Source organism: Larimichthys crocea, chromosome VII, assembly GCF_000972845.2.
Source record: "Larimichthys crocea isolate SSNF chromosome VII, L_crocea_2.0, whole genome shotgun sequence".
NCBI classification, from domain to species: domain Eukaryota; kingdom Metazoa; phylum Chordata; class Actinopteri; family Sciaenidae; genus Larimichthys; species Larimichthys crocea.
In genome coordinates, this window is record NC_040017.1 from 4,052,381 (window position 1) to 4,074,336 (window position 21,956).

A 21,956-nucleotide genomic window follows, 5' to 3' on the forward strand; every position below is an offset into this window, starting at 1 on the left:
AAGGCTCTACTTTTTCACATAAGGGGAATTTAAAGACTGCATTGAGTTACACTGAGTTCAGTGCTGTCTTGTGTTGAACCTTGAGGCATAATTTTGGGCATGTAACGCATAAAAATTGAATATATAAAGACATACCTCTGGCATATACATAAGGGTTCAATTTCTAAAACAATGAAACAATCTCATCTAAAGGTCCACTTGCTTATAGAGCTGTCTAACATATCATACAGTTACCATGAGATGCAGCATGCTCAGTGACAATGAGAAACTGGTTGTAGTCATGAACCTAACGAGAATTATCCCCAAAATCTGCAGAGTTTCAAATTATTGTTTAACATTAAGCCCAAAACTTTACTGTTTTGGTTCACTCTCAATAGAAACCCACTGTCCAATACCTGCTCAGTAGACAGACACAGTTAGCAAGAGACCAAAAACCTGTCCTATAGCCACATCCCCACTGAGAATTGCTTATTGGTAAAGGTGATGATGTGATGTCAATAACTTGTTCACAACGTGTTTCTGTTGCCTTCAGTTTCTAATAAAAAGGTTGCAGGTTGAAACATCTACAGTTTTACAAGACGAGATTATGCAGTCAGAAATTACAACACACAGTTCAGTTCCATGACAAGTGACAAAAACCCAGTCTGCTAAAGAAGTCCTTGTGATATGTATGATATATCAAGTGGACTTTCATCTACCGTTTCCAGGGACAAAAAATGAAACGTCAAGCTCAATTTCTCAGATGTAAAAATCTCTTTGTAAAGTATATGAATGGTGCAGAAAATCCCCGGCCTGCATAAAAGGTTGATGTATGAGAAAACTTTTAATTATGCAGCCATTAGGGCAATGTAGATGAATTGATTAGTTGCCAACTATTTTAACTTATTTGTTCAAGTTCTCAAGTATTCAAGTATTTATGTAAACTATTGTCTGGTTTCTTTAATAGCAGACTGAATCTCTTTGGGTTGCAGACTAAACAAGACATATACAAGGACATCACCTTGGGAGTGAAGAACATTTTTCACTATTTTCTGACATTTTCTGGACCAAACAACTTAGATGACAGAATGATGGATGAACTGATAATAAAAACAATCGTTAGTTGCAGCCCTATAACTACAGTAATGCTGCACATATTGGCAGTTTGCAACACACAATTTTACTAAAAACAAACAACTAATAACACAATCTCAAACTAAAGGCAAAAAAGGTAACCTTTCTTTCGACAATACATGTGCTGCACATGTGTCTACTAGTTGTTTGGAACAGACGTGACCCTCAACATCTTTCTCAATTTTCACTGTTGTTCTCCAAAAGAGATTTATTGGTCACTTTAGGGCACTGTCCAGCACCTAAAAATCCAACACATTTGTCACGTCAGATGGGTTGCATTATACATAGAATAAAGTCAACACTTTGATATTAGAAGACGCCCACTGCAATCCAGTCAACCCCCACACTCTCTTCTCTTCATCTCTGTACCTATGACTTACTCAAACACACTGCTTCAAGCAGTGTTGGCAGCTATTGTTCATTTTTATTTCACCAAATTGCTCATAGGCTTGATATCCAGGACAGAGAAAGTGGGTGGAAACAAAAGAGAGGGAGGAGGCAGAGAGGGCAATAAAATGAAAATTTTTCAGGATAATGGCTTGCACAGGAAAAGGGCTTTTAACCAATACTTTAATGGAAAGCCATCTTGTGCAGATTGCAAAAATGGTTTTGGAGCCCATTTCACTCTAAGCAAACACACTTGCAACAGAATTCAATCGGCCAGTTCATCACGTCTGAGTTTATAAACTCTCATACTTATTGGAAAGTTTTAGAGGACAGAACAAACAGTGAACTAAATAAATTCTTAATTTAAGACCCACATTTATAAAAAGGGTAATTTTATATACAAAGAAAAGAAGTAGAGAAAATCAACCACTGTTATGGTCCCTTTCAGTAAAACATTCAACCCTGCAGCTGCTCTAAAACCTGTAGTCCAAGCAGTGACTCAAAACAACTGTGTCACAAAAACTGATTGTGGTTTTTCTGTTACATAAATTAAAAAAAAAATCCACTCTGGGTGTAGCTACTCTAATATTTTTCATAAATTCTTCTTGCAGATGTCATGGAAATTATTCTGTACACTGTAAACGTCTTATTCAGCACTACAGGGGGGAGGAACATCAAACATGTTTAATTGGCTAATTTGTCATATGATTGTTTGGGATCCATGCCCCAGTCCTCTGTACACACCTCTGATAGAATAATTGGCCATTTTAGGCACATAATGAACATGCAAATGAATATTGGATGGTTTGAAGGTAAGCAAGCTATAAATAAACCCATCGATCAAAGACACTATGTCTCTGAGTGTGCAAACCTGCAGGGGTTTGGTGTTGTCTTCATCGAATTGCAATCTACAAAAAGAAATTACACTAAACATTACTAATTAGTATCAGCATATAAATAGAAGTTCTGCTTCTGGGGGTGTAGGCCAGAGGTGCAATGCATCATAAAAATATTTGAAGATATTTTTAGATTATTCTCTGGCAGTATTAGGTACTATAGATCAAAAATATTTTTTCAAGATTTCTTTCCAAAGGAACATGTTCATGTTTTAATATCAGAGTCAAGTGTGTTTTTTTCCATCCAGGCAACACAGCATTTTTGTGTAATATTTATGATGTTTCTTGTCAAAACATATTTAAAAAATAAAAAAATAAATAAAAACAAACGTTTGTTTGCAGTTAAAGTGATTGTTTAAAAAAACAGTATATATTTTCACTTTAAAAATGAATGAAATGATTGATTTATAAACATTTGTCTTTTTGTTTGTTTTGTTTTTGTCTTCTATACCCATTTTCTTCATGTTACAATTTACTCTATAAATGAAACCAAAGCTGTATGTCTGTGTCAGGTAGAACTGTAAAAATAAAGCTCATTTGGGACTCTCTTTTGTACTCAATGAGTCTAAAAATGGTGCTAATGGATAACAGATTAGATGATCTACTTTTCAGTAGTAGTGTTTTTCTTGCATTTGAAGTTATGTATGGTCAGTTCCTCTGAGACATGTCTACGATCTCACACACTATACAAAAAAGCACAATTGTCAAAAGAATTGGCTATTTTTGACATAGTGCAAAGCGGTTGGCGCTAATTGTTCTTATAAATAGAGTAAATCATGTCTCAGGTGTCTAGACTTTGTATTGGTTATTATCTGTATGTGTTCCTCTGTGGGACAGAGGCACACCACAGATAGATGCATGCTGAATACATTACAAGCCTTTTTGTGTTAAAATCCTCATGGGTTCGTTCTTTGCTGAAAACAAAAAAAAAAAAACGGACACATATTTATAGAGACACATAAGATATGGGACAATTTATTAATCACAAATTATTCATATGCATAATATTAAAATATTTCTGATTCTGAACACACACACACACACACATATACATACATATATATATATATTAGTGCTGTCAAAATTAACGCGTTAATTTTGTCGATTAATTTTAAAGAATTAACGCGTTAAAAAAAATTAAATTCCGGTGGCGGCCGCCATTTTGGATGTGGCAAAGTAGAGCTTTGTTTCCCAGATATATTAGTGTGTGTGTGAATGGGTGTATAAGAGGCATTAACTTAAAGCCCTCACGGAGACTGCGCCCTGGGCGGTCGCCCACATTGCCCACAGCTAAAACCGGCCCTGCTTGTATTAGTTTACGGGCAGATCTGCCACATCCAATATGGCGGACAAGGTAACGTATCGCAGCAACGGACCAACCTGCTCAATGAGGCGTCTGTGTATATGTCTATGATCTATCCTAACTAAAGGAGAGTCTATGTATATGTCTATAATCTATCCGAACTAAAGGAGAGTCTGTGCATATATGTCTATGATCTATCCTAACTAAAGGAGAGTCTGTGCATATATGTCTATGATCTATCCTAACTGAAGGAGAGTCTGTGGTGTAAAGATGGATAAGGACGGACTTTTAGGGGGAACATTTCATTTTAAAAAGTTGCCCGACGGCTCGTTGGACAAAAACAAGGCAATTTGCACAGTTTGCAAAGCCGAATTTAAATTCCACAGAAGTAACACGACTTTAACATATCACCTTAAGCACAACAACCAGTCTACACTACAGGAGTGTGGCACTCCTCATATATTTCCTCATTCTGGCTTTTTTCTGTTTGCACTGTGCATATGTGCACCTTAAGCCAATACATGAATGAATTTCATATACTTTATCTGAGTTTATTCTACATTAATTTGATCATTTATAAATAAATATTCATTATAAGCTTCAGTCTCAGAAAAATGCATTTAATTTATTGATACATTTATTGATAGATTAATCGCGATTTTACAGAAATTTTTGCGATTATTAGTTAATTTTTTTTAATCGATTGACAGCCCTAATATATATATTATATAATATATATATATATATATATATATATATATATATATATATATTAGATCGACTTTGTGGTCGTGTCGTCGGACCTGCGGCCACATGTTTTGGACACTCGGGTGAAGAGAGGGGCGGAGCTGTCAACTGATCAACACCTGGTTGTAGTTGGCTCCGATGGTGGGGGGAGGATGGCGGAGACCTGGCAGGCCCAAACGTTCTGTGTCGGGGTTTGTTGGGAACGTCTGGCTGAATCTCCGTCGGAAAGAGTTTCAACTCCCACCTCCGGGAGAGCTTCGCTCATGTCCCGGGGGAGGGCGGGGACATTGAGTCCGAGTGGACCTTGTTCCGTTCCTCATTGTCGAGGCGGCTGACCGGAGCTGTGGCCGTAAGTGGTCGGTGCCTGTCGTGGCGGCGGTCCCCGAACCCGCTGGTGGACACCGGCGGGTGGGGATGCCGTCAAGCTGAAGAGGAGTCCTACAGAACCTTTTTGGCCTGTGGGACTCCTGAAGCAGCTGACGGGTATCGACGTGCCAAGCGGAATGCGGCCTCGGCGGTTGCGGAGGCAAAAACTCGGGCGTGGGAGGAGTTCGGTGGCCATGGAGACCGACTTTCAACGGCTTCGAGGAGGTTCTGGACCACCATCGGCGGCTCAGGCGGGGGAAGCGGTGCACTGTCAACAATGTGTTCACGTGGGACGGGGTGCTGTTGACCACGACTAGGGACGTCTTGGGTCGATGGAAGGAATACTTCGAAGACCTCCTCAATCCCACCAGCAGTCTTCCTTTGAGGAGGCAGAGTTTGGGGACCCCATGGTGGTCTCGCCCATCTGGGGCTGAGGTCGCTGAGGTATTAAAAAACTCGCGGTGGCAGGGCCCGGGGGTGGATGAGGTCCGCCCGGAGTTCCTCAAGGCTCTGGATGTTGTGGGGCTTTCTTGGTTGACACGTCTCTGCAACATCGCGTGGACATCGGGGGCAGTACCTCTGGACTGGCAGACCGGGGTGGTGGTTCCCCTCTTCAAAAAGGGGGACCGGAGGATGTGCTCCAACTATAGGGGGATCACACTCCTCCGCCTCCCCGGGAAGGTTCTTTCGGGGGTTCTGGAGGGAGGGTCCGCAAGATTGTCGAACCTCGGATTGAGGAGGAGCAGTGTGGTTTTCGTCCGGGCCGTGGAACTGTGGACCAGCTCTATACCCTTAGCGCGGCCCTGGAGGGTGCATGGGAGTTCGCCCAACCAGTCTACATGTGTTTTGTGGATCTGGAGAAGGCGTTCGACGTGGTCCCCCGGGGATACTGTGGGGGGTGCTCCGGGAGTATGGGGTTCCGACCCATTAATAAGGGCTATCCGGTCCCTGTACTCTCGGTGCCAGAGCTTGGTCCGCATTGCCGGCAGTAAGTCGGACCTGTTTCCTGTGAGAGTTGGACTCCGCAGGGCTGCCCTTTGTCACCGGTTCTGTTCATAACCTTTATGGACAGAATTTCTAGGCGCAGCCAGGGCGTTGAGGGCTGCGATTCGGTGGCCTCAGGATTGGGTCGCTGCTTTTTGCGGACGATCTAGCTTGTTGGCTTCATCGGAGCGTGACCTCCAGCTCTCTCTGGAGCGGTTTGCAGCCGAGTGTGAAGCGGCTGGGATGAGAAGAATCAGCCCTCCAAATCCGAGGCCATGGTTCTCAGCCGGAAAAGGGTGGAGTGCACTCTCCGGGTCGGGGATGAGATCCTGCCTCAAGTGGAGAGGAGTTCAAGTATCTCGGGGTCTTGTTCACGAGTGAGGGAAGGATGGAACGGGAGATCGACCGGCGGATCGGTGCGGCTTCTGCAATGATGCGGACTCTGCACCGGTCCGTCGTGGTGAAGAAGGAGCTGAGCCGAAAGGCGAAGCTCTCGATTTACCAGTCGATCTACGTTCCTACCTCACCTATGTGTCACGAGCTTTGTGGTAGTGACCGAAAGAATGAGATCGCGAATACAAGCGGCCGAAATGAGCTTCCTTCGCAGGGTGGCTGGGCTCTCCCTTAGAGATAGGGTGAGAAGCTCGGCCATCCGCGAGGAGCTCAGAGTAGAACCGCTGCTCCTCCGCATCGAGAGGAACCAGCTGAGGTGGCTCGGGCATCTTGTGAGGATGCCTCCTGGAGTCTCCCTGGTGAGATGTTCCGGGCACGTCCCTCCGGAGGCGGCCCCGGGGAAGACCCAGGACACGCTGGAGGACTATGTCTCTCGGCTGGCCTGGGAACGCCTTGGGGTCCCCCTGGGAGAGCTGGACAGAGTGGCTGGGGAGAGGGAAGTCTGGGCTTCCCTGCTAAAGCTGCTGCCCCCGCGACCCGATAAAAACGGATAAAGCGGAAGAGACGGACGGACGGATTTATATAATATTTATATATATATATTATATATATTATCTCTATTATATATATGTATATGTATATATTGTGCAAAGAATCAGCAGAACTTTGATATCAAACTAATGAAACGCTTTGAATAATCGCACTTTACTAAGTATAATGTAGGTAAAGTGAGCTGCAAATAGCGTAGTGTGATTTAATCAGTTGGTTTGTTGTTTGAAGTAGACGTTTCAATTAAAAAGAAATTAATAATAAGCCCCAAATTGGTGGTTGCTAAGTGTAAGAGCAGAAACTCCCTGAATAATACAGGGAGGTCTTATCACTGTGCCATCAAAGCACTCCTGTATGAAATTTCCATCTACAAGTGGAAATTCTTTAACAAAGGGAAAACAAAACAAAAAAAAGAAAGAAAGAAAATGATCAAAAAAAATCAAGAAGAAGAAGCATTTAGATGAGATAAGATTAAAATCACATTAGTACTAAAAGCCCATCATGTTTTCCAGATTCAAGGGCATGCTGACAACTATGGATCACATTAAGGTAAGGGATGACATCGCAAATGTCCAGTGTCCTACGCTCTCTTCATCACCGTGCTATGCAGTCATCATCATAATGGCTATGCTGCAGGACATTGCTTTATGGTTGATGATACCTTCACATAACAGAGAGGAGCAGAAGGAAGACAACAATTGTGATTCTTTGGGATTCTCATTTTGATTTGATTCAGTCTCAATCTAGGTTCAAAACAAATAGGATTCATTACATAACAAAGGGATTATATGTTCAGGTCCCCACTCCAGTGCATTATATGTAAAAGCCTTCACTTAGTCCATTACAGTATTATTTTGAAAAGTGAGGCCAACTGTCTCAACAAAAACAGTCTGACCAACAAATATTGTAAAGTAGAGAAAAGTGTGTGGATTGTGAAACTACACTTTTTTAAATTTAAAAATGCAGACTACTCTAGTGGTTTTCCTCTGGTGTCCCCGACCTTTTCTTTCATCTCTCTGTATAACTGACGCATCACTTTCTCCGTAAAAAGCCGGTGGGATGGTATGATGTACCTAAGCTCAATAGTGTGGATCATGAATTGAAACCCATGATTATCCACAAGCTTTTTAAAATGAAACAGGCTCTGTAATTTTCTTCAGCTGGTCAGAGTTGGAGTGGAAGTTTTGTAAAGTGATGCAGTGTGAGTTGGTTTATCGTTTCATTTGCCAGACCTGGGGCCTCATGTACGAATACTTGCGTGGATTTCCTACTAAAACTTGCCGTACGCCAGAACCCGGAAACTGTCATACGCACAAAAATATTCAGATGTATCAAAGTGTGCGTTCGCATGGATCCAAGCACGTTTCTTTTGTACATCCCAATCAACGTGGAATTGAGCGCACGTGCAACTCCTCCCTGTCCACGCCCCATTTACATATGCAAATCTATTTAAATAGGCCCTGGACCTGAGATTCACCTCTTTGTCCGATCAGAAAACGCGATGAACAAAGGAAAGAAAAGGAATTTTACAGAGTCTGAGCTAAAGATTCTAGTGAATGAAGTGGAGATTCTGTTTGGTTCCCTGTCAGCAGGGATAAATATGACAAAAAAAAGACGTGAGTGGCAGCGTGTGTGTGAGGCTGTAAATACCGTGGGATCCGAGCAGCGCACACAGGTGTGGACAGGTGTGGCGCTGCGGCTGACATTTTACGCCCGCTTTTACTGACAGGAATACTGAACACAGGGAGACAATCAGGGGCTTGTTAGAAAGCTCTGCAGCTCTAATTTCACCAGCAGAAAATAAAGAAAACCAAAAACATGATATTTGAATGCCACATGCCCAAATGTGCATTAGCACACTGGCACGGCTTCTGGGTAAGTAAAGAGTTTATTTGTTTAATTGTTTCGTATGTAATCCAGCGTTACATACGGGACAATTAAACGAATAGAAGCCACCCATCGCGCACCGTGCCAGCCTCCAGCCTGTTCCCAACCATGCTGTTAATCATAATGAATGAGTCGTGCGTTGAACCAGGCCACCTTGCCACGATGTTAGTTAGCTGCATTCACGCATCACACATGATTTGAACATTGATGGAATGAAAATGTTTCCTACATAAACAGCTCCAGCTGGAATTCCCCTGTTGCCAGGAACCCCAGCGTAGTCAGCACAACCCCGAGCTACCTGCCGGCCCCCGTTGCGCTCTCGGGCCGGCCGCAGCTCTGTGCACAACTCCAGTAACACTGGTCTTGGTAACCGAAATCGGCTTATGACCCAATTATCATGGTTTGCAAGTAAATCCATGCGTTCCTTAAATCGCTCACGTTTGCAAGGTCCTCTAACAACGCTGATGCTGCCATTGTTAATACCATTTTCTTCATCACATTGCGCATGCTTTTATATCCACCCATACAACTGCAAACACGTGGGTGTGTTAATTGTTCATAAGTGTGTCTTTGATGTGCACAGCACACTAATGACTACTTGTTTTCACATTATTAACAGTTTCCCAGCTTCACCTCTAAGTGTCGCCAAAGGAACAATAGCTGTAGAAAGGTGCGTACGACAGCTATGAAATTGGCGTGGGGCACGCACATTTCTACGATTGTTTCACGTTTGATACATTTGAACGTGAGCGTGGGAAAGGACGTACGCCACTTTTTTGTGCGTACGCAAGCTTTGTACATGAGGCCCCTGGAGTTTTTCTTTGTTAAAATTGACCTCTAGGTGATGCCATGTACCCTTCATGATTGTAGTATTCCCAGAATACTTTACCTTTGTCTATGTAATATGTTTACCTGTGGTTTGAGTCATGCCAAGATCCTTCATCCCCGGGAGACTGTAAAATCCAAAATGCACTCACACACTTGCCTTTGTTGAAAACATTGGTTGAATTGCATTGAATTGAATTTTCCCGTTCCATGGCAGCACAAGCGACGTGACTCTAGCATGTTACTGGTGACTAGGGATGTAACGATACATCGTGCCACGATTAAAATCGGTACAAATGTGTGACGACTCGCATCGGTTGACAGAAAATGAAAAATGATGTTGCGATTTGCAAATTCAACACAACTTCAGTGAATCCCCGTGAATTCAGGGCGGTGTTGCAATTTTAACCAATCACCGCAACTTCTCCGCAACTTCCGCGCTGTGATTAAACTCGGGGATTAAACCAGGGGATTAAACTCGGGTCAGGGACCGCGACCGGCTCTGCGTTTACAGCGCCCGGACCTCGCCGTTTCCCGGGGCCGTGGACTCTCATTAAAGGGTTAATGAGCTATCATCTTAATTGTTTTTATTTTCAGTTAGCTCATACTTCAAGCTGAAAGGTAATGGTCAGATCAGCTGCTTGCTGGCAGCCCTAATAAGAACACAAACTGTTTGAGAGTTCCTGTAAAGAGAGATTTTTTTCCTACAAATAAAAAGATAATTTTATTTGGTCAGAATTTGTCTGTAACTCATTTTGATTTTTAAAAAAATCGCGAAAAAATCGTATCGTGAACAAAAAAGCGTGACTCGAATCGAGTCGTGAGTTGAGTGTATCGTTACATCCCTACTGGTGACACAGCTCCACTTTATTGTTCGGTGACTATAGTAGAGAAAACTGCTTTATTACTTTATTAACGACGTATAAGAATTGATTTTTGGAATTCAGGTAAGAATTGCGCATATGGTATCTGTCTTCTTGAGGTGCTAACATTTTAGGATAGATAGATATATATATTGATCGACTTGTTACAGCAGTTCAAGAGAAGAAGAAAAGAGTCATTAAGTGATAAATAAAAATGTGATTATGAATAAAAATGAAAATAAAAGCTGTATACACCACATAAACCATGCACTTATACAGATATGGACATTTGCGGGGCACAGAGGAGAAAGGTGTGCACACTGACAGTTTGACTAACCTTTCTGCCAGAGATATGTTTCTTTGGCTTACACCTGAATATTTTTGCCTGGATGTGCACAAACCTGGTCCCTCTCATGATGGATAATTACACTGGATAACTGCACATGTAATTGCAATACACACATGGCATCCAGCATTGTACTAAAAAAGTAAAAATATTGCACTGTAAATTGGATATTTTCACAGATTGGAGATTGAATTGCACAGTCTATGGAGGAGGCAGCAGTTCATTTACAGTTCTCTCAAAACACCTCCCAAATGCAACACATTTAATTGGTTTAAAATTTACCTAGACTGTATGTGTTTTGCCTGTGAGAGGAAACTTAAACAAACACTTAGGAGAATATGCAAACTCCACAGGCCCCTCCATGTCTGGTTCAACACCAGGTACTTCTTGCTATGAGGTGACAGTGCTGACTACTGAGAAACTATGTGGCACCTATTATTAAAGGATCTGTCAATCAATTTTGGAGTGACAACGGGTGCTAACTGTGAAGTTTTGGGTTAGATCTATGCTTTCACATTTGTGTCATGGTCTTGTGACTTCAACATGCCTTTGGGAGACATGAAGAAAAGAGAGCAGCTTAGGGTGCTGTAATTTACGGTTGCTACTGAAGGTATCAGCCTGTAACAAAACCTACTTATGACAGAAGCTGCTGTATAAACCTACAACCAATGATTTACCAGCTAATTTAGGTGACATGTTGGGGGTTCAGTGTTTTGTCACTTTGACAGGAGTCAGGGCTGTGAATAAACAAACTGGACCTGCAGCCATTAAAATTAGACCACTGTAGCTGCTCATGCTTGTCAAACAGCACATAGGGTTAGCTGCTCCAGGCACTGTCCTTCAGTAAATATTAACTGTCCTCACCATCTGCAGTGATTTTCTGCCCTCATTTTCCCTTTGAAACCTCATTGTTCAGAAGATCCCCATATTTCTAGAGCAACTCAGCCAATCATTGTCATTCTGCCTTTTGATTAATAACAGAAGCAAGACAAACACATCTGAATGTTACTATTAACTGTAGAATCCTGGACAGGAAACTGGAAATACATGCTCAAGGGAGGTATGCAGTTTTCATTTACCTTGCTCGAACATTTCACTGTCATCTTATTTCTCCAACAATTGTTTATTTTTCATTTCTGCAATAAGTCCAAATGCCCTTTAAAGTATTACTGATAGAAGCCAACTTCTATTAAACAACTGTAATATAAACTTTAAAACCAGTATTATTGCATGAGACAAAGATACATTAGACTCTGTGACTGGACTCTGCTTTCATGTTTCGAAATAAATATACACAGGATTATTGGGTTGATGTTCCACTCCATGTCTAATATATCTCAATTACAGGCGGAGGTATCAGGGTGAATGTGAGGGACGCGTTACCATCACTGTCAAACATATTGATTTTTACCTCTCCATGATTATACAAAATCAAAAATGCTTTGTGGATTATCATTAGTTCATTCTCCATTGTACTGTACATCCTGACTACTGCATGAGAGAAGCCATTTCTGCAAGCCGAGACACAAAGAGTGATGAGACCAATGTGCTTTGAAATCTCCCTGACCATATCAGCTTTCAACAAATGGGCCAGTGCCACTCCCTACAGCTATGTCATACATCTACACTGTTTTTCTACTGCATCTGTCTTCATTCAGCTATAATAAGGGAAGCTAACGGTGTCATGTATTCAGTGATATGACTATCATTAGCAGATTCCCGTGTCAGAGGAAAAAATGCTCGAAAAATCAATAAAAAAAAGAGCCACAGTGTTTTTGTTTCATTGTAATGTCCCAGCACTGATTTAGATTGCCATAGAAACTAGACCTTTTGAATGCCTTGTGTTGAAATATGGCAAAGTGAGTTATGAAGGCACCATTTATTTCAGTTCCAAGAAGTCATTTCATCGCGTTCTTTTGTATTATGCCATGGACCTGGCCTTGTAATTTTCTTTTCTCTGCATCATGTCAACCATCAGTTCTCTTACTGACCATTGAAAATGGAACGATGACTGACACTACACGTTTGCAAGCCGAGGATACGTTGCTCTCAGAGCAACTTTATCTTTCATGTAATGGCTTGTTTGCCCTTATTTTGTCTTTCTCTTGACTGTGATAAGGCTGTTGTCAAGAATATCCATTTCCAGAGTAAAGAGTAACACACACCCACAAATGTGTGACAGCATATAAGCTTGTTTTTTTTATGGTGTCAGTTTACACACACCAGAGATAGTGACACAGCATCTGTACTGTGTATGTGCGTGGATCTTCTTATTAAAATAAACAAAAAACAATCTGATCCTGCATCAACTGGTCTGATACACAGCAGATGAGCACATAATCTGGATAGACTGAACTGGAACATTAATCCCTTCTGCCCTGAGTGCGGCAGAATTCAACTCATATATTTAGCCAGTTGTCACAGTCTTCATGTCGTATGTCCAAAATAAAAAAAAGTATGTGTCAGAAAAAGTGATTCAAAGTATATTTTAACAAATATACAGCCTTGCAAAAATCATCGTGTTTTTAACCTAAATAATTTAGTTAGCTACTATTTCTAACAAAGATTTATTTTTATGTTTTGTGAGTTGGTCCCATGATAATGATTGTGATGTGTACGGACTTCAGATGAAACTGGCACAAGACCTTGCAGCTGACAATGGTTTGGACGTCCTTGCAAACTTAATGATCCACAGGTCTAGATTTTAATGAGGAGCTTGTTCTTTGGCGCTGCTGTCGATGACAATGCCAGATCTTGTACAGAGGTCGCAGCATTAATGGCGCCACAGAGTCATTAAAATAAAGCAAGAAAGCACAGGAGGTTCTGAAGCCATTTACTGTACACAAGCTGATCTCACTGGAGTGCCTCTCTAGTGGGAAAGATGTAGACACATCACTAAGGTAGAGGGTCTCTGGAGGCTGGAAGCTATGATGCTTCATGAGCATGTTTTTCTTGGCAGAGCCCAGGGGAGGCATCCTCGGAGAGTTTGTTCTACTGAGATGCCAGGGAAGCAGCTAACAACAAAAGCACTGTAGTTCAACAAGCTCTACTTTTATAGACACAGCCTAATTACAGATGTTCATTACTGCTGTGCAGCACATGTGGTTTGGTACAGAATATGAAATGGAACTGTGTTTCAGTTAAAAAAAACAACTGTCAGTTCTAAAGTTTTCCTTATTTGTTTGTATACTGTGGAGAGCAATAGACCAAAACTACAAATTACAGCAATGCTCATATCACATACATTCATATGTCTGAACAAATTGGAGGTCACAGACATGCTATACATACCTTACCACCATAAGCTGATCATTACATATATACTAGGAAATAATTACAGTAAAGCAATAATTTGGTTTTTACAATATAGCCTTAGACCACTAGTTTGATTAAACAAGGCAAACGATACATCAGACCCCGCTGACTGATTCTGACTTCTCTGCTTTTACATTTCTAAATAAAATATTCACAGGATGGTTGGCTTGGCGTTCCACTCTATACCCAATATATCTCAACTACTGATGTAAGTTTCAGGGGGAATGTGAGGGACATGTCCCAATCGATACCAAACATGTATCGATTTACCCTCTCAAAGATTATGCAAAATGATGAGTAATTCCTCATCTACAAAGGCTAACCTACCCTCTCACTCTTTCTTTCAGATCATATCAGTGTACCTTAAACTCCCTGTGCCCTTCACATCTTTGGTTTAGCTGCACAACCTAATCCAGCTTACTTTAGTGAACCTAACTGTTGGAACTACTCTTAGAAAAGAAAGCATAGCTCTGTTATGTTACCTTTAATGTCAGATACAGTGTGTCATGCTTAAATTGGTTGAGCCTTGCAATGCTCTTAGTGCTGATGACTTAAGTTTGTGAATCAAAGTTGTAACAATTAGTTGATTAATCAATTAGTCAGCAGACAGAAAGTCAGTCATCATTTAAGTAATTTTCCAAGCAAAAAACAACAAACAATCTCTTGTTTTAGCCTCTCAAATAGCAGTTTTTCTCTGGTTCAATCATAGCAAATGTGTTTGAGCAGTTGATCTGCCAACAAAAGCAATCTGAAGATGTCAGCTTGCACCAAGGGAAGCTGTAATGGTCATTTTTACTTTTTGTTATCTCACAGACCAAACAATTAACTGATTAATCTAATACATAATCAGCAGAAAACTGCAGCATGACAGGGAATAACTGACTAACACATGATCTTAGGAGGCTCAGGACGAAGGCAGAGACATTAGCAGCACGTATGCAGGTGAGAACATTAATATAGTACAGGTAGTCAAGCAGCTGCAGTGGCATTGCAATTATGAAAGTGAATGTGCTATTCCAGGTTCCGAGATATCAGTCATTAATCATGTTTTGGCAGTAATTCTAATGTATATTCAGCAGCCTATTCTTGATTGAAAGCCTAGCTGTAATTAAAAATTGTACATTAATGCACTATCCACTGCCTGTCATGTGTATTAAATATCACACTACATCCTATTCAAGGCTGAACGTTAAGTTTACGTTATAGCAATTTAACAGTCTAAACTGAGTAATACCTAGAAACTTTGTGACTCACTCTTTTTTTTCTGCAATATTTATACATATAACATGCGTTTATGTTATGCCTTGAAAGCCGCAGCAGTAGGAAATGCCATTCTAAAACATTTAACTGGATTCTCGTGTTTTTAGGAGTCTGTTCATACTGATATGGGCTAATAAAAATAACATTAATTTTGTAAGAAAATTAAAGTATTAAACAATAATAAGGCTAATTAGGCCTTTTTATTCTGAAAGCCTTGGAAAAATTCTAACCCCTGGACAAATAAAGTTGAAGACCCCTGCACACGATCATCTTTCAAAAAATGTCCAAACAATGTTCTATGTGACTATGTGGGTCTGCACCAGGCAAGGTATGATGTAATCGAGCAACAGAAACTTATCACAAATGTTGAAACAAAACCCGTGTAAAACTTTGATCCATGTTCCCAAACAAAATGATGCAATAGTGAAGTAAATGATGCAGTGTACCCCTTACAGTAAGTAGTAAATAAAAATGGAGACGATCTGGCAAAGAAGAAGAAGAAGTTTTAAAATGTATCATCTCCCAGATAAGTGGAGTGCTGAATTTAGTGAAACCACTTTCTTGATGTGCAGCAACCTTACCCCTGATTGTCTCCACACATAGCAACTCCCTGCTGCACTCATTGCTTGGCATCATGCACACATTTACATTCACAGATTGGACAGGCCTTTGTGCACCACTTAATTTTCAATCTGATCCAATCCAGGCTAAGTTGCCATGCAGTGTGAGGGGTAAATGGTGGGTCATATGCTCTCCCCAGTACTAATGAGAATCTTCAGTCAACACATGGCTGTCATTTTTTATCCTGTCTTCCACAGCAGATGAGAGGCACAAGGAAGGTATGGCTGACAAGGCCTGTCCATTTCCAACATAGACCCATCCAGCTGGGACCAGAACCAATAATGGCTCAACTTTTTTGCATATGGGTGTCAGTTCAAAAGCAATCATTTCATATCCAATGGCTCTTAGTCTAATGTTGCCCAGGAGACTAATTATCTGTCTATCAAATTAAAATGAAGCAGGAATCTTTTCAGCGATCATTAGACGCCCTGGACTGGTCTGCTGATGATATGTGGTCTCATCAAGACATCATGTACATGACATTTGAATATAGTAGATAATGGCACAATCTCATAGCTTCTGCTAAAAGATCAATCAGTGGCAACGCAACATCATATTCTACGGTATTACACTTTTTCTACTTTCTAAATTGCGTGTTAAATGCATATTTTGAGTTCTAAATTGCTAGCAATACCATACAGTACCCTGGAGAAATCTGAATATACAAATCTAAGCATAATAATTGAAATGTGTCTCAGCATATCACTAACACATTGTTTTCTGAATATAATTGGAGGTTAAAAGAAATAGAGAATAGAGGTTGTGTTTAATCAGCAGTAGTGTGATAGAGACTGGACAGTTTTGATGGATTTTAGCTCGACTGAACACATATGAGTTTAGAATAAGATGACCTGCACATCTAAATTCAAACTAGATTCGCACTGATTGTTCGACCATCGAATGCAAGCTGCTGATAAATGATGTAAACAGACCAGTGGTGATCGGCTGATCACCATTTCATTAGCATCTGTATACCTAACAATAAGGAAAGTATGAGCCAATTTGTGGCAGTCAGCAGAGCATTAGTGGAGCCAGCATGTCATCCATCTGGCATTGACAGTTCATTTATGGCATTGTGTTTTGAATTTAACAGCCTATGGTCATAGATTACAAGTTTAATACATTGAACAGACGGAAGACCTTATGCTGCTATAATGACAAGCTTTCTATGCAGAACGTGTTTATTAAGGGCAGTAAGAGATTTATTAAGGGTTCTTCGCCGGTTGTTCAGGTGCAGATGTGATGCATTTCACACCAGACTCATATATTTAGGGTGCATTTATCAAACAGCACAAGGCTAGAGTCACAGTTTTTGCATGTTATATGCATGAGGTTATGTATTTAAGGAAGGATTGCATAAGTAACAGGATAATTTTTATTCTGCTTAATTTATCGATGTCAATCCTATTTGTGACAGTCACTTATTCTCCAAATTTCAATTTAACAATTTTATCAATAAACTGCAAAATCCTACAAACTGCAATTAAACAATTTTTTGTTTTTGTTTAGACATTTGAGTGCCACATGCATCCTTGGTGCATAAACAAACACACACTGCATAAACATAACCAGCATCATCGTGTTATATAAAACTTGTTCAATCTACCAACAGCAACTACAGGAGGTGGGACTTTTTAAATTATATAACAGTAAATAACAATTTTTGGAAGAGTACAAGGACAACAAGGACAAGTTTAATGTTGGTCACCAAGTTATTACTAATAAAAATTTATTTGCATCAGCTGATATTAATTGCCATTTTAACAGGCAAAAGTAAAACACAGTGCTAACTAAAACTAAGAAGCCCTGTGCCAAATTGTCAAGTGTCAGAATGCTAGATACTTCCCCAAAATACTAGATACTGTTCATTCATCCCCTGACTAAGAGAATAAACAGAAGGCTGTGAATGTCTATACAGAATTTCATGTCAATCCATACAGTAGTTGTTATATGTATATTTCAGTCTGGACCGACATTACCATCCCTAAGACCAGCCACTAGTGTGACTACAGAGTAATCACTTGATTTTTGGTCCATGTCTTGACTTTCTAACAAATTTAATTGAAACCTGTTAAGTAGATATCCTGGTGAATAGCACAGACTAATAGACAGAAAGACAACTGGGACCCAAAACATAACCTCCTTGGCATAGGTAAGTAATACTGAACTGAAGGAAATTCATTATTATGCTGTGATAATGAGTATATATCTCCATATTGCTAGGTAAATTGAACCCATTACCTGGAGGACAAATAATCAAGTGACACATTTAACATGCCATTGAGGGCACATTCCATTTTACCCACTAATAACCCCCGAATCATAATTACATCTAGATTTGGTTGTGAGCTCTATTACATTTGCTCAATTATCCATTTCCTCTGATTGCCACGGTGCCTTTTGTAGTTGCAACAAAGAACAAATCCTCTGCAGCTGTGTGACATTTAGGCAATCTCTCTGTTCTCCTATGTAAAAAAACAAAACAAAAAAAATTTAATTTTTTTATAATTTATGGTTCTGTTTCTAAATATTTGAGAGCGCCAAGAAGAAAACAATGCCTTTAAGCAGAGATCACTAATCGCTCCAACAGGTTTTTGTGTCCGCTCCCTGGAGCTCTCATCCAATGAGAAATTGATTACATATCATTCACAGTAAAAAGACAAAACGTCTGGACTGGGCAAGGGATGAGATGAGAGAAAAAAAAAGACACATTGTGTTTTTTTATTCCTTCTTTTTTGCTCCTGTTGATCTGATATTGATTGCCTGACATTGGTCAAATATCCCACTCTGCATTGCGGATAGATGCGGATTGGATGTAGACGGGTGAGGGTAGGGGGTGTGGGGGTGGAAGTCTGAAAGGACAGGGCAAATAAGGGAGGCTGATTAGGACAGTCACCCACCGGGAATGTATCATTGATCTGAATGCCTTTTTCTGTGATTGGGATGAAACAGATGCTTTGATTTTTAACACTGGCTTCAATCCACTGTTTCTGCACAGGCTGCTCTTAATGCATGCCAAGTCATGAGGCTGCTGTTTTAAGATGGTTTGTATGTTGGCTCTTGTATAGTGTAGGGAATTGTTGTAAGAGCTTGTTCATGTTTTCCTCCCTGTAGCGAGGCTTTGTTCATCTTTAAATTGAACATTTCAGCGGTAGAAGAAGGCGTACTTGGTGAGAAGGATGTGCAGTTTGTTTTTGTTTTGGTGTGTGGCTTTACAATTCAAGGATGTTGCCCCGAAAAACTCTCTGGAAAGGAAAACCAGAGAGTTTCATCAACAACAGCATACAGTATAGATCCAAAGCCATTCCCAGTGTCATATAAAGTTACTTTTCAAAGTAAACAAGTAAGCAAGGAAACCCTGTTGAATCAATGCAGAGACTCAATCGCTCATGAATATTATGAATATGCTGTGTCTGTGAGCAGTTTGCAACTATTCCCTTTCGCCCTGAATGGAATAAAGGTGCCGGAGTGAGAAGTCAGAAGCTCTTACTTCACTGATATCTCGCTTTACAAAAGGGAGAGTAGCCTTGTTTCAAGGGACTAAGAATAATTGGTGTGTTTATACAATCAATGGTAGAGAGCAGTCAACCTTCTCTGGGGAAATATGAACACTATGGCGCTACCACCTGCTCTTGCCTCTAAAATCAAGCTGCATCTGACAAAGAGCTATATGACTGGTCGCAGACTGCGTCCTTTGTTCTTTATGTTCATTTGATTTATTCTATGTAACGTTATAGACTACTGTGTATGTACTTGAACAGATTCATGGTTCATGTCAAGTCTCTTGTATGTTCTACAACATCTTTTGTGTAAGCTCAGTGTGTCCATTGTATATTACATTGGTCTATGTTCCTGTGTTATTGTGTTATTATAATTAATGTACTGTATGTAGTAATATTGGGACATTAAGTATGTAGATTTACAACATGCATTTTCTTCAGAATGGTAATTGTTTTGCTGAGAACATCCTGATTATGATGCTGCTTTCCATGTTTGTTTCTGTGTAATACTCCCACATGGATTCACTAACATCATTATTTCCTCTATGACAAGAAGCAAATGTAGATGCTTGAGTGGATACACTATTTCTGAGTACAGTCTTATCTTAAAAAGACCCATGAGTTGTTTAACAGAAGCTTATACTGTAGGAGGGGAAGCCAAGCTCTGTTATCTGATTTCACATCTGCCATTAAAGGAATAGTTTGGCATTTAGGATAATAAGCTAATTTGCTTTCTGGTCTGGTTTGATAGAGAGGTGAAAATGCTTTTCCAAAGAGATGAAAACAAAACACCAACCAACACTTCTAAAATCTAATTAAGTAACTTGTTATGTTATATATACTGTTTACTTACTCAGTACAAAAACACAATAGTATAAAGGATTAAATAATTTGCTTGGTTCACAATGGATTATGCGGCAGACTTTTCTTGGCTTTTAACAGTAACTACCTGGAGTCTCCGCTGGTGGCCCGGCAACTACTTTATTAGTGTGTTTAAGTGTTGGTAAACAGATTGTGTCTATCTTTAGACTTAAGCCGTATTCATGCCAAATCAGGTGTTGTGGTGATTACATCAGTGTTATGCAGTGGTGTGTGGGTATGCAGGCAAGTTTATTTGTGCTTAGTATGTAACCACTAAGAAAGATTTTTTTAAAAAATCCATTAAACAATGCTCCCTCTCCTAATTCACTCTGCAGCTTCTTCAACCCCTGCTGTTCTCCCTTTCTCTTACTCTCTCATGGACACACATCTGTGGAAGATTCATTGCTTTTTTGCAGCTTAGACATCTAGCCAGAGGCTGAAGTCAAAGCTGGGTTTTCCAAATAACCCATGGGAGAACACTGGCACAGAAGTGATGTTTTCGCCATTAGGATTTGGTCAATTTGGCTATAACTTCATATTTAACAGACGCATAGGAGAGTCTTAAATCCCAAAATGGCAAATTATTGCTATTAGTACCCCAATGCAAATTCAACAAAAGCTGCTCAGTCAGAAACAATCCCATAATTTCGTTGTCATTTCTGCAAAATGAGCAAATTCTACAAATACGACAGTGATTTATTTCTTTGTTCACCCCATTCACTGTTTGTGGGTTAGCTTATTATTTTTCTTCGGTGGTGTTGGCATATTTTTGAAATCCTTCAATAAGATTAATAACTTAGATCTAGGGTAGAAACCCTTTTATGTCTATAAGCCAAAATAGAGGCTTTCACTTTTTTTTTTTTAACCAACCACGTAATACAAGATTCGAAGGGCACTTCCTAATGGTGGTTGGTTAACTGCCAAAGAAGCCGGTGAAGTAAACTACCTTAGGAGCCAACATTTGGCTGATTTTCCACCTGGCTCAAATGTCTTAGATGCCCATAGGTGTTTCAGTTATTTCTCATCTAAAAAAAAATAAAATAAAAATGTCCTGTTAATTCAATTTCATTTCCCTATTCCTTTAGGTCATAAGTAACCTAGATGCAGTCCTGCATGGCATGAACACTGCACGGGGCTAAGCATTTGTGTCTCATGGGGGTACCTATAGTAAAACTGCATATGCTTGGATAAAAGCATCCCTGACATCATATGCAGTACACTTTGTAGGTCATTTTCCTTCATTTCAGTTAAAAATATACCACATATACCAAATATAACTGAATTTAGAAACATTTTGCAGTGCCTGTCATGTAAGGAGTTTACTCCATTAGATCAAATCCCAAAGGTTACAGGGCCAACAGGACCTCACATACATCGCAAAGGGTACAGTGCAAACATAAAGTATTCACTGGACCACACACATCCTACATTAGAGAAAGGTCACATGAGCTCTTACCTTTGTAGAAGCACTCCTCGCTGTGCATGATGGTAATCCTGTGTCCCCTGAGACAGGAGGCCCGGTGAAGCTCACAGTGGTTCTGGTACAGCTTCCCATCGGAACCGCACACTGGTTTATAGTGCGGTTTGCAGTGGTCCAAGCACTTACACTCCCCTTGCTCAGTCTCATGGTTGACCACACAGTGACGCCCCAAACCACAATACTTGTGTTCACATGGACCTGGATAGACATTGTGTCCCATAAAACCTGTGGAAAACAAACAGAAAAGGAAGGAGTTACAA

The 21,956-nt window shown here is 40.3% G+C and overlaps 1 protein-coding gene across 4 annotated transcripts in view; it reads right to left on the reverse strand.

Annotated features, from left to right (window-relative positions):
- Positions 1–21,956, reverse strand: part of fstl5 (follistatin-like 5) — a 163,141-nt gene that overhangs the window by 85,476 nt on the left and 55,709 nt on the right. For all 4 annotated transcript variants that reach the window (XM_019260614.2, XM_027280893.1, XM_019260615.2 and 1 more), the window contains one exon: positions 21,673–21,921. In XM_019260614.2, coding sequence (XP_019116159.1) covers positions 21,673–21,921 — 249 coding nt within the window. The remainder of the gene's footprint in view (positions 1–21,672; positions 21,922–21,956) is intronic.